Source organism: Pocillopora verrucosa, chromosome 9, assembly GCF_036669915.1.
Source record: "Pocillopora verrucosa isolate sample1 chromosome 9, ASM3666991v2, whole genome shotgun sequence".
NCBI lineage: Eukaryota > Metazoa > Cnidaria > Anthozoa > Scleractinia > Pocilloporidae > Pocillopora > Pocillopora verrucosa.
In genome coordinates, this window is record NC_089320.1 from 11,702,413 (window position 1) to 11,717,014 (window position 14,602).

Sequence of the window (14,602 nt, forward strand, 5' to 3'; positions counted from 1 at the left end):
TCACAACTTTTCACAGCGCATTTATTGCTAAAAAAATTGCAAAACAAAACACTTGACATCGTGGTATGAAAATAGTCTCTTGAAAAGGCATTCAGGGGAAAGAAAATAGAATTTGCTCAAAAATAACTTTGTTATTTGGCGTCTTAGACTTCATACTGAAATAGGATTTATAACTCTGATATTAAAGAATCATTTCGTCTATTCAAGGGTCAATAAATGATATCATAATATATCGCCTCCCCCATGTTACAGGCAGCCCCTCATGGTAATGAGTGAGTCTTCCCGGGTGCATAAACGACCAGCCTCTACGGGTTTCTGTCACTTGGCAGTTATAGCGCAAAAATCTGCATCCCCCGCCCTGTAAATGAAAAAATAGACTTTAGCATGACGACCAAACTATGAAATTATAAGTAGCCACAGAATTTAATATTGCGTAGGTTGCTGTTAAAAATTCGGAAATGGTTTGAGTTGCCTTATTTCTGCGTTGATGCGCTAACTGTTTGATTGATAAAAAACGAGTCACCACGTTTGGAACCAAAACGAACACTCGTAGAAAATATCCCTAGGAAAATATCTCAAGGAATCAATAAGAAGTAAACTTTAAAACATGTACACAGCTTGAAGCGCAGAAGAACGTGAGTGATTTAGACGCAAATGGTTTTAGTTTTGTTTTTGATTGGTTAAGAGAGAATGGTGCAAGTTTTTCGTGCCAATCACAGGATACAAGGAAGCAAACCCAATGTAATCCCGGATATCCTCAGAAATTCAAGATGGATAGTGTTATTTTAAAATTGGCGACACAGTGTGAGGTAATTTATCAGTATGAGATCTCTCAGGGTTGATAATTCTCACCCCATGGTCTTTTCCTGGCCTTGTTAGGGCGATGTTGATTGTGTATGTAGAAGCGTCGTGGTGCGGTCTAAGATAATACTGCCTGTTTGGATCGTATTTTACCACAAAGTTCATGATAGAACGAGCCTGAAAGACAGAATAAAAATGTTCAAGTTACACTGTATGAAGTGGGGAGCAAGTCGACGTTTTTCGTTGTTAGAGTGTCTAGGGGTTGCCATAATTTCTTACCTCAGAGTGGTACCCTGGATAAAGTCTTCCATTCACGGGTACAATGTATTCCTTGAGAAAGTGAAGCCAATGTCTCTCGTAGCCAATCTGCAGACAAAAAAAACAACATAAGTAATACAAATGAAGGCGGGATAAAATCCCCTTGATTTATGGACGTTAAAATAACAATGCAGGTGGATTGCTGAAAAAGATGTTATTGCGGCCTCACTTTAACCGCGAATGACAAGGGTTGCATTCCCAGCATCCAGCATTGGTGAACTATGGCTCCTTATCATGCTACTCGATTTTTTTTTCAGTTTCCCGAGCTCACCGTCGGTTTTATGTCGACTCTCCGCCTATTTCTTGCTATTGCAAGAACAATGGAACCTCTATTTCAAGGGGGGGTTTGCAGAGCTTTCAATACGCCAACAGACCCTGAAAAGAGCCAGGCCAGAGAAATGGCAAAGATTATTAGATTACTATCTTGCTTGATAATAATAATAATGATAATAATAATAATAATAATTATAACAATAATAATACTTTACTGATATATCGCTATTTCTATCGGTATCCAATAGCACTTTACGATGACTGAAACCAACATAAAGTGCTAAAAAAATTAATCCCAACTGGCAGGAGGCAGACCAGTTGGCTATTTACACAGCACAGCTGATGAGTTGAACTGGAGGTGACCGAGAACAAATCAAATACATGGCAGGGTGGAGGGCTCGAACCCGGGACCACCAGATTACAAGTCCAGCACCCTAACCACTCGGCCACGCCACCTCCTTGATGAAGTTGAAACCGTAAAGTAGTAATGAGAGATACGCGCCTGGTTCATGTGAATATCGTCTGTTGGTACATTTTCGTAACCTCCTGACAGTCGCTTGTCCTAAGAAGAATGTGACATGAAAGAGAAAAAACATTTAATACAATGACAGGCACAAATCTGTGACAAAGTGACGTCTAGTACAGAGAACTGTCGAAGAGACAGGCAGCAAGTGATCACCTCGTGTTTTCCACCTGACCATTCACCAAAATATTCCATTTCCTAGGAAACAAATATAGGAAAATTAACACTGAAAGTAGACAAATGGTTTCACTCATCATTTACGAGTAACGGTTTCCTAAATTTAAAGATAAACAATCGAAAACAGACAGCAACTTTGAAATATACTTTTAATAGTGAACAGGTCAAAAGCCATTAGCGATGGATACACAGTCGATGAGCCACTGTTAAAATTATCACTGTTATTATTATTATTATTATTATTATTATTATTATTATTATTATTACTACAAATATTCTCTACATCCTAACTATCATTACCTCAATGAGATGCTTGGCAAACGTATCCGACACAAGAGGAAACCAGTACACATCAGGACAGGGCTAAGATAAAACATTCAATTAAAAATGTCTTAAAAACGTTTTTCTCGAAATTTAAGAACTACACGGGATCGCCCAATCATAAAAAAAAAACATGCTAAGTGTTGCCTTCCGTGAAAAGACACTTCCTGTTAAAATAGAAAAAAAAGTACGACAGAAAGTCTACTTTTTCGGCCCGTCGTCTCATTAGAAAGATCCTCATAGTTAGGTTGACTACCAAGAGCTGTTGCTACTAACCTAAAACGACTAGTGGAGAAATCAAATTGCGAAACTGATTGCAGGGGAGCTCTGTAAGCTTTTTCCCACCCCTTCCTTATCTAAACCGCTTAATTGCCGCGGTAAACTTTTGAGTCAGAACGCCTACTCCGTATTTTGTTTCCATAAACATTCCATGGTCTTCAGCAACTCTTGCATTAGTACATAAGCAATCCAGCCTAGTATGCGGGCCAATACTTGTTCACTTCAATATGACTGAAATTACATTATATTCATCTATAGCTCCTTCGATAGGTGCTTTCTTCATAACGGCAAGAGATGAAGTGGCCTACAAGGTGGGCACCCAGATTAACCCTTCAACTCCCGGAGGTGATGAACATGTAATTTCTCCCTTTAATATCCAACATTATCCCGCAAACAGGTATTCAAAATACTCAAACTTGTCAGGTAGAAGTTATTATCTTGAACTAACACCAAATTCTCATGACTAGTTAAGCAGTGTAGCAGCTAGAAGGGAGAATTAACAATCAGATCTTGGGAAATAAAGGGTTAAGCCCTGGTTTGGGTTATGGTATTCTGTCCTTGGGAACGACAAAACTCTCCACCTAGGGGAGGGGGAAGGATAGCTCACAAGATGAGCTGCGATGGACCAGTATCCCACCCAGGGAGGGTACAAGGACTCCTTACTGCTTCTTTCCACATGCTAGCAATAATATGCGAGTCTGGCTTGTTCGCCGAGTTACCTTTCTAACTGGGAAAAGTCAGTTACCAATAAGTACACTCTGGATGGATAATAAATAACGTTCTTACCTCCTCAATGGAAATGCTGAGGTTTGAGTTTTGGGAATAGTTTGGATGGATGTATTTCTCTTCCCAGTCCTGGAACACAAAATCACAACATCATATCATACCACCTTCAAATGTAACAACTAAAAGTTATCAGAACAAATTTGTCTCATCAAATACTTCTTTCACTTAACCTCTTATACCAGGAATAAAATAAGTTTTGTCATGTGTATTTCTCATGCACACGACAAAACTTTCAATTCTTTTCGGTAAAAAACGTGAGACTGCTATGAGACTTATGTGGAGGACCAGATAATTTCTGAAGACGCCCGAGAAACTACGAAACGTTCCAAAAATTCGAAAGATGTCCACAGCGATCACTTTTAAAAAAGCTTCTTGGCAAACATCATTTTGAATCTTTTTCACTTAAGTATACATTTTGCGAAAGTATTTAATAAGTTTTGGAAGTGGAAACATTTTAATTTGCGTGATTATAAAACGGATGTCATAACGAGGCCCTTAATTAAACTTTTTGTCCTGCATTTTTATTCTGAGACCATACTAATGGTTTAACCCTTTACATCCTGACTTCAGTATCCAAATTCCCCATACTCTTTTCTATACATTTTGCTTGGTACTGACAAGGAGAATTAGTTTAACAATCAAAGCCTCTCAGATTAGCGATCATTTCCTTAATTCTCATCATCTTAATGAATGGTTCAGCAATATTGCTGTAAGGAGAAGTTAGATGCTCGTCACTCTTGGGGTTTGAAGGGTTGGGAATAGCACAAGTTCATAAGTTCTACTTCCATTATAGAGCAATTCAAATTCATATCATTTAGTGCCACCCATCCTCATAGAGCCTCTATGATGGAGTAATCCCAATTGGAAGTACAAAAAATTGAATGAGAGCTTACCAGTTTGTTATCAAACAACTCCCACAGGTCGTTGTGCAGATGATCTGTGCGGTAGTTCTCTGTCTCTAACAAGCGGCCAAATTCATGTAGGTTGGTGGCATACATGAAAATTCCCTAAAGGAAACAAGACACTAAATTAATGTTTATTAGAAATTTAATTGTGTTCAGCTCTGCACTGGAACTTTCAAAAACAAATAAATATCAACAGTTTGGTTTGAACATACCATCTGTAGCTACAGCATTCACTTTTGTGACCAATCAAATGGACTTTCCCAGTCTCTGAGATGTACTCTACTTACTTAACACAATTTTATCTGTTAAGAAAATAATATTGCAGTGCTGCACTATAGCTTGGTAACATCGTGAGCATCTAATTGCTGACTTGTTACTGTTTTACTCACATTATCCCTTAAAAACTTGCTCATAGCCATATCTGGATCAAGCTGGGAAGGACCAAAACTTCCATGAATCTTCTTTAAGACTTCTTTCTTGATTAAAAACACACTTGAGATGAAGACAGAATTCCACACACCCCTGTGAAAAAATGGCATTGGCTTAGGTCCAGTTAAAATAAGAAAGTGGACAGATTAAGATCTTACTAAAAATATTATCATTACTTTCATGTTATTCAAGCTTTTCGCGCCAAAGATCTAATTATCTATTCTCTGTTTTGCCTGCCACAACTTCTGATCATTTTAGTGCTGAGAATTTTGTGTTCAATCACAACCTATCCCCTTGAATATGTTTATTTTGTCTCATCACCTTTCTGATTGGAGATGTATTGATATTGTAACGAAATAAGTAAGTATCAATTGAGCAAAATGGTCCATGCTCCTGTAGCTCACCCAGGTTTCAAGAGCAGAAAGTGTTACTCCCCCTGGATGAGACAACAGTCCATTGCAAAGTTACCTCACCACCATTTCAGGCTTTCCTAACAGTTTGCTGATACCTATTTATACTCTGGGTTGGAGCGAAGCACTGTGAAAGTAAACTGTTTTTCCAAAGAACACATCATAATGACCTAGCCAGGTCTTGACCCCAGACCTCTCAACATAGAGTCCAGCTTACTAACCACTACGCCACCACATCTCCCATTGATATTGTAATGAAGAGGAAATGAAAGGGTGAAAGTTTAAGAGATACACTGCACTTACTTTCTTTGCCTCTGGACAATTGCAAGGTAGTCACGTGACCTGGCATAGAATCCATCACTTCCCAGAGCACCCCAAAAGTTTGACCATAGCTTGCCATGTCTCGAGACAATGGGAGCTAAAACAGGCCTTAGAAATAAATGAAATAGCTCGATTAAAATGGATGCAAGTTGGCCAAGTTAGTGGTTATTTAATAAGTAAAGACTCTTGTATTTTCCTCTTAAAGCTATGAACATTTGACGAGCCAGTGACTGAAACAAGAGGAGAGTTCCAGTTTTTAGGACCTTGGTAAAGAATTGAAAAGTGCTTGCAAATCAACTATTGGCAATAAAATCTGACTGAACTGGAAATAAAAAAATAACATTTGAGAGAGCAAAAGAAGCAAAAGTCCACATTATAATTTACCATAAGCAGACATGTAATTGTACACACTATTTTTCTTTGGTGTCCACTTATAAGAATAATTCTTTTAGTTGACAGTTCTACTGATGGACACTTTTGCCAATTCCTGAGGATGTCTGCTTATGAGAGAGTTGACTGTATGTACCAACACTTAAGGCATTGCCTAACCAAAGCAAGGCAAATTAGCTGCATTTGATCTTGTTGATGTTGCAAAAGAAAAAAAATAAGCATATGTTTTTAACTGACCGGTTTTGCTCAATGAGAATTTTCAGTGTGTTCTTGTTAGTAAGAACAACAGAGCCATCCACTGTGAACAGGTAGTCACACTTCTTTTCCTCACACATCTCACTGATTGAGTAAAATTACAGGAAACTTGTAATTAGACATTTCAACTAAGAGATTAAAGTGAAAATTCTCTACAACAGTTAACAAACACTTTCCGAAATGTTAGTTAAGAGAATCTAATATAGGTTTCCCTTTATTTATCACTTACAACCTTTGACTCCCAAAATCTCAATAGTAATTCTCCTTACTATCTGCCATACAATTCTTGGGATGGTATGTTGAAAAATTTGTATTGGATCAACTAGTAATTCCCTTATTGATACATTTTTTTATTCCTATCACTTTTCTGCTTGATGATGTATGGAGAAATGCTTCCTGAGGGACACTCATGGGAGTTTAAGGGTTAATATTCTTCAGCAACATGAAGTCAACATATGTTTTTGTTTTGTCTTTGCAAAAGGAAGCAATAACACATACATGGCGTGATTCCTGGCTTGATACTCAGTCACCTTATCTTCAGGTTGCAGCACAGTAATCGAGTTGAACTGCCTTTTGATCTTGTCTGTAAGCCATTCTCCGATTTGTGACTTATGATATGGAACCTAGATGTAAAGTAAGACCAGTATAACTTATGACCAGAAATACTAACAGCAGTTACCTTAACAGCGAATACATGAATACATCAAATATACAATGAAACAAACAAGTGAGACACTAATTTTTATGATGACAATGATGACTATCAAGAATGGAGAAGGAGAAAATAAAATAGATGTACAATTAGATTATGATGATAACGATGATGATGATTTGGATAATAAATTTAAATGACAACCCTACTTGCTTCCCCCAAACCGGGCCATCCAGTTGGGGGAAGGGATCAAAGTAATAATAATTAAAATAAAAAATTTCAGAAAAATAACAAATAATAGCACAAAATCTCAGTTGACAACTGGTACATGTAGTACTCACTGTATTGTGAATAAATAGGTCAATGCGTTTCTTGGGATACTCTAGCTGCATCATTCTGTTCAGAAACTCTGGTATAAAAGGTGTTGGCTTCTCCACAAAAAAGCCCATCAGGATTTTAGGATACTCCTCTTCCTAGAAGTAATAGCATGCAAGTATGTGCTCAGTATGAGTACTAGAGGCAAAAGGTCACTGGAGTAAGACTATTTCCAAAAGGTAAATTACATGTATGTAGATATATCTTATTAGACGTTTTGATGTGTAATATTAGTGAATACTTTTAAAAGTTGTGCTGTATTTTCTACAAGCCTGTAGGGTGAGTCAAAATAAAAACCACAAGTAGAAATACTCAGCAACACTACACACCAAAATGTCTAACAAGTTATTTATTGTATAAGTGCTATATTTTAGCCACATTTCTTATAATGTAGGTAAAACTAAGCAGATAGCAAAGTGAAGCTCACACAGCTGACTAGTTAAACAGGTTTTTTTACACCACAAAATAAAATAACCATTGTGATTCCCACAATTTGTATTCTTCTTAGTGCAGATGGATAATAAACGTACTTATTATCCAACTGCACAAAGTACAGTACAGATAAGGTACAAATAGAGTACAAATACCCTGCAATGTTGTATGGTTATTTTGTACCATAAAAAAGACCTGTTTAACCAGTTGGCTGTGTGCGCTACGTTTTTGGTCTGCTTTGCTATTCCTGCCTTACATGATCAATAAGTTGTTAAAATTTTGAGGTTTTGTCTGAACCAAAAAGGGAGTGATTACCTACAAAATTACCACCGGAAAACTACAAACACATCCTACAAAAAAACAACCTTTCCTCCTTTTCTCTGAACAAGAAACTCACAATTGCTACTAGAGGGAACTTGTTTTGAAAATGATTTTTCATGTATGAATGCATCACCAGATAACTTTTTCTAGGCTGACTCACATCAACCTGTCTGGCCCCACACTACACCTTTTACTATGATTCTCTGTAAGAGTGGGTGAGTTGGGCTCCATGAGCCATGTGATAAAAGTACATGTATATATGATACACATCAATTTACAGTGACATGGTAGGTATTCCATCTACAGGTTTATGCTTAATGGAAAATCACGCACTGGTACAATATATGTCAAAACAGAGAAAAATTCTAAAATAAATGTATAAAGGGAGTATTCTAACATTTGGCCAGATGGGGTCAATGGTATTTGCAGAACAATAACACAATAATTTAATTTTAAACCATTTTGTGGATGAAGGGGGTGGGGGGTGGGGGTGGGGTGAGGTGGTGTGGTGTGAGAGGAGAAAGGAATATTTACAAGGTAACCATGTACTTTAATTTGCATGATTGCAGTAGTTGCTTGTGCTCCACACAATATATTCAAGTATCTAGGAAGCTTTCAAGGCTTCTACACAAGGTAAACATACCTTGAGACTGTCTAAAGATATCATATCCTCAGAGCATGCAGTACATTCATCCTTGAAATTCCATTTATCAGGCAGGTAGTTATCTAGATAATTTAGAAACAACTGAAATACAAAAAAATTAATGACTCAGTCTGATTCTATACATACTAACTATACATGTATGCGGTGTATATCAGTAAAACCTGTCTTATAACTGGTACCTGACCTTTCACCATATGTTATAAGTTAAAGAGGGACATAAGAGTAGTGATATTGGTTTTTTAATATTAGCCAAAGTGAATGTCAGTACCAAAAGCCAAATGAAAGCAAGTGTTTTTAGTAATTTTTGTCTGTGCTAGTTGATCTTTATTGGCAAAATAAGAATGAGTATTTTATCCTCAACTGCTGATCAGACAAAAGTTTGGCAAGTACCTTACTGGGACCATTGCCATGGGCAACCAGTGGTTCTGTCCCATATTCCTTGTTCACCAACCATGCCTTGTCATCACTGAACTTGATTTCTACTTCCTCTGACAAGTAAAGACAAATGAACATTATTTTTAATGCTGATTTGACAAACCAAGAAGTCCTGAGTTCTACCAGAGTCCAGGTGCCCCAGACGGGCAACTAGCATCCATGTACATGTACAGTTCTAACTCCATTTTTGTAAAATCTTTTAATTAGGGGGCTGGGCACCTCAGAGCTTGGAGGAATGAGTCTTTCCCTTTGACTCCCTAGATCTGATTGTTAATTCTCCCTTCTAGCTACTATATGTTTCCTTCCTGATGAGTTTGAGTATTCTCATTACCTATTTGGTGGATAATGTTTGAATATTATAGGGAGAAGTAACATGTTAATCACTTCTGGGGGTTAAAGGGTTAAAGCCCCTGCTAATACTTCTTGAGAACAAAACTTTGCACTTTTAGAATATCAAAGATCATCTTTTACTATTTCCAGATGAAATATTTATGTACTGTTCCAGAGATTTATGATCATAGTATTTGAGTTCTTGATCAAAAAAGGAAAAAAACTTTGTGTGAAACATTCATTCAAAGAACAAAAGTGAAATTAAATAAATTTAAGCACCATAGATTAACAAGAATTATAGTAAATAATTGTGCACCTTCTGCTCCATTCAAATTCATGAAGATCTCTGCTTTATTATCTAGCCTCAGTTTCAACTGATCCTGCAAAACAAGATAACACTCACCCTTAGAGGAGCAGAGTCAGTAATTACTGTATTTCCTTTAATACTTAGTGTTATTGCCCACCCTCTAAAAAGTGCCCTCCCCTTAGGCCACAATATCAAACAAGTGCCCCACCTGAATAATCACCTCCCCCTCCTCCCTCAGTTTAATAACAAGGATAAAATGAAAACCTGTTTCCATTACCACTTTTATTTGTATCTTTTTCAGCTTCAATTACAGCAGAATCAGTGCAGGTTAGTACACGTAGTTTTTAAATAAGCACCCCCTCCCCCACAATTAAGCACCCTCCTTCTAATAGGTGTTCCCCTCCTATTAAACAAAATTTTAAATCAGCACCTAGCCACTTATTCAACAAAATATAGCATCCATCTTGGGGAATTTTAATTGGCCTTGATTAGCACACCATGCAGCATTGTCTGTTACATTTTAACCAGTGGATGGTAAGAGAGTTCAGGTAACAATACATGAAAAGAAAATCATCCCTATGTGAGTATGAATTAGAGTATCCCATATTAAAAGGTTGGTATATAAGTAACCTTCTCCCTCATAACACCAGATTTGAACTCTGTAAAGATTATAATAAATATTCAAGCAGTCATCCTTCTTGGTATAGAAAATGAAATAAATCCACTCACTCTTTTCTGCTTGTCCAGAAATATCTTGGTATAATACAGTTGATCATCTTCTACATCCTCAATGACATGATCAGTTACAACCTGGTGGAATACTGGTGCATAGCCAATAAAACCTATAATACAAAAATATATGCTACATGTAAATTGTTGTAGGAAACTCAAGACCACACAATTGATTATTAATTACACAACTGGTTGGAATAATTATATGGTCTGTAAACAAAGTATGTGAGTAATTAAACAAAGCTAGATAAGTACAATAATATGTAGGAGATGGATTTATGGTACATGTACATGTAGACAGAATTGCACTAAAAGTTTTTGATTTAATTCTTATTAAAAGGAGGACAGTTGCCCCTCCAAGGGAAAGGAATTCACTAGATCTGGTAAAATTGGAGTAGAACTGACTTCAAAACAGTATTATAATACCTCCTGAACAAAGATATTTCTTTCCATGAATAACTTCAGGGTATTGGTCCTAAAAAAAAAAAAGCCACACTCACCATTAAAGAGCAACTCCATATAGTTATATTTCTCTTAATGTAAAAAAAATACATATACTGTATATATATCAAATACATGTGATGTTTACAGATGAATTCAAGGTCAAAGTGAGAGAGAGTAATGAAAAGGGAAAAAAAACGGACATGCACAGAAAAGATAACAGCAACAGTGAGGGACAAAAGGACAGAAGAAGAGGAGAAGTAAAGAACAACTGAGAAAGAAAGATGAGAGAAATCAGGATTAAAAAAAGACTGAAAAAATGAGAAAAAGATGGATGAGGCACCTCTGAAAAAGGGCAACACAGTTAAGAGCCCACCATTTCATTTCATATGTTCATTTTGTCTTTTTGGATTTTAAGCTTGAATCACCAAAGTGGAGAAGGGTGGCACTATGATATTTTCAATATACTTGATGAAAAGAAAAGAGGATGAAAGGACAAGCAAAGAAATAAAATTAGAGATACCACTATGTGCAGTGTGCATGCATTGTATGTGCATTGCTAAGATTATGAAAAATAGAAATTACTTTGAGCCATCTGTCTGGCCAGCAGAATCCTTCGGCAGAAAAGACCATGTTAGCTTTAAAGTCCAGAAACTTCTTCAAGAATTCTTCAGGTTTGGCAAGTAAAATCACATCATAACTGTGAAAATAAAAAAAAAATAATGTTAAAACAACAGTCAAATTGACTTTCAATGTGAAAAGCAACATAGTAAAACTATAGTAAACAAACAAACTACATTGAAGGATTTCTTAAGTGCTGCATAAAGTATTTTTGGTTATTTACAAATAAAAAACATTTTTGGCAATGACTCACCTATCCACAAACATAAGAACTAAATTACTGTCATTCTTGTAAAGTTCTGTCTCCTTCTTTAGAATGTTTATTTTATGCCCTCCTCCAGGATAATTCTTCACATCTCCACCTCGCCATTCTTCTCCCATCCCAAGGACCTTTCGACAAACACATACACTATGTCTTGGTATCAAATATAAAATTTATCATCAAAATGATAATTATTGCACGCTGGTATCACAGCTGAAATACATGCAGTGTTAGAGATTTCAATATTCTGAAGGATTTCTGTCATTTTTTATTCTCCATTTCTTTTTTGTGTCTCGTTTTACATTTTGTTTTCATTTTTCACTATTTCTTAACCCTTTAAACACTAGGAGTGACTAGCATCTAATTTCTCCCTACAATATCACCACAGAACCACACATTAATGTCATGAGAATAAAGGAAATGATCACCAACATTAGAAGTATTAATTGGTATACAAATTCTCCTTATCAGCACCTTTGGAAATGTTTAAAGAGCAGTATGGAGAAAATGCATATTGATGTTAGGCGAGTAAATTGAGATAAAGATGTGCAAAGATTACTATTCATGCTCTATTGTTGCCTCTTTCTCCTTAGTTGTGAGTGTTGAGTCTTGAGAACTTGTGCAAGCCCTAAAAAATGGTTGCCAGCCACTGCTAACTGAATTTTTTTTTAGGCAGCCATTTTCTGAGTTTTGGTCTCCAAATGATGACTTTGGAAAATCTTGAGAGTGTGGCACTGCACTGTTCTGACCCTGCCTAAAACCTAAATAGTTGATTCATAATTCAGAGCACTAATCACCAACTGCCTCCTTAACATATCAAAGATATCCCTATAAAACTGCCAAATAACAGCAGAAAAAATAGAAAAAAATTTAGAAGAAATTAGGGAGATACCTTGATATTACTAACTTGACATTAATGTTTTGAGCAAGGCACCAATTCAAATAACATTCTGCTCTAGTAGTATTTACATACAAGTTAATTGACCTTCATTTGGGAAAAATGATAGTGTCTCACTCAAATTTATTCGTTTAGCGATAACTTGAGACAGATCAGATAATTCTCGGCAAAACCCAAATAACATCAAATCAAAAATTGGCCAGGAACGTGCGAATTCTCACGTAAACTTTACACAACAGACTATTCATTCAAACAACGCTGAATTTTTCAAAAGATCAAGGGCTCTTTCATAACATGAAATTTGATCGGTTTTTCCCTGTCGACGTGGACGTCTACAAAATATAAACGCGAAATCGGCCGTCGACTTTAGGATCTTTATGTGCGACAGGTTTTTGTTAGATTTTGTGGAAAAAAAATTAAAAACTGTTCTGACATGGAGACATTTTTTATGTCCTACTTCCGCAAGTGACCGGCCAAGATATGAAAGAATCGAATATAATAAAAACATTAGGCTATCAGCGTGAGTGGGATTCATGGAAGTGACAACTTTCGAAAAAATTTTGCGAGCAAGGTTCGCTAATCATTTTTTACCCACAAAATCAAAGGGATTTGAGGCAGTTATATCACCCTCTGTTTCAGAGAATCAAATGAATATTTACACCTACGTTGCTGAAGCATAACAATAACACGTGTGAAATTTGCACGTTGAAGATTTATGCACTGTCACGAATTTGTCTTAAAATACAGCGATCAAAGAAGATCAAAGAAGTAAAACACAGTTCATAAGGCTCTATACCAAATGCCATTTGAAAAATGGAAATTATAAATTCCAACAAGTCAAGGATTGATGTTGTCAAAACAGTAACAAAGGTGTCAGCTCCTAACGAACATTTTCAAAGCAGTAGGGAGAAAAGAGGGAATTTGATTGACTTGGTTATGATGTCGTTCACCCAGAAGACCACAAAATGGAAAGACGCATGAATAATTTAAGAATACCTTCACATCGATGTTGTTAACTTTAGCAGATCTCATGAATCTTTTATAGCCATCTGTTTCGTCCGTTGCTACAGTTATAGCGAGAAGTCTCAGCTCATCTGTTCCTGTCAAGAACCAGAAACAAATTTCAGTGTCTGATCTTTCCATCAAAAGGAGTATTGCGTGAAACTGCAATCCCCATGATAGAAAAATCTTACCTTGTTCTACACTGTGAACATCTGCTAAAAGCACAGTTGAGACGAAAAAGAGAAGACAGTTCACACAGCGAAGAGTCCCCATCTCGCCTTTTGCTTCATGCGCACACAAACTGTGCTGACCAGGAGCGTTCTACTGTTGTTGTATATTCTTATCACGTGACTAAGCGATAAATTCCTCAACAGGGTGGGGTAAAGCTCTTCCGCTCAGAGGGTGCGAAAGATGTCGACTTAAATTTTTCGCAAACTTTAATCAAGAAGTTTGAAAATAGGCCATTTCGATAACTCCTCTTAACATATTTGAAAAAGTCGATTTTGGCGCAGTGGTTTTGACCAGGGATAATTTCTAATTCTGCAAACACTACAATAGACCAAGAGGCTGAGTAATCTCCAGATTGTTTGAAGCTGGCTTAAGATAACCCAGGATTAATGCGAAACCTGATTTTGGATCTGAAATCTTTAAAAGAATATTTAGTACAATTCCCTTTGTCTACAATTTTATAATTGAATGCCTTTAAAAAAAAGAATGAAGGAAAGAGGCTTTTAAACAAAGGAAAATGAAACCCACATTAAAATTTAACCCTTAGTTAGCCCTGATCAGCCTTTGAACAACTAGGCCCAGGAGGCTAAGAAAAATGCACTGAGAACAATGATGTGAGTCACTGCTATGATAATTGCCAAACCATTTTTTACCATTTCTTCTCTAGGCACTTTTGTTTGGGGGAGGGGCAGTGAGAGGGGTTTTAAAGTGAGA

The 14,602-nt window shown here is 36.6% G+C and overlaps 1 protein-coding gene across 1 annotated transcript; it reads right to left on the reverse strand.

The window, feature by feature from the left end:
• Positions 1-4: 4 nt before the first annotated feature.
• Positions 5-14,009, reverse strand: LOC131797032 (multifunctional procollagen lysine hydroxylase and glycosyltransferase LH3). Its single transcript, XM_059114647.2, has 22 exons — positions 13,852-14,009; positions 13,655-13,758; positions 11,752-11,888; positions 11,463-11,577; positions 10,863-10,911; positions 10,434-10,546; positions 9,714-9,777; positions 9,023-9,120; positions 8,612-8,713; positions 7,182-7,313; positions 6,687-6,811; positions 6,171-6,272; positions 5,526-5,651; positions 4,773-4,905; positions 4,372-4,485; positions 3,479-3,547; positions 2,393-2,455; positions 2,072-2,113; positions 1,895-1,954; positions 1,081-1,167; positions 853-978; positions 5-358 (listed from the first exon to the last, which is right to left on the reverse strand). Exons 1-22 carry the CDS (start codon positions 13,931-13,933, stop codon positions 203-205), a joined length of 2,199 nt encoding a protein of 732 aa, XP_058970630.2. The 5' UTR covers positions 13,934-14,009; the 3' UTR covers positions 5-202.
• Between the last annotated feature and the right edge of the window lie 593 nt (positions 14,010-14,602).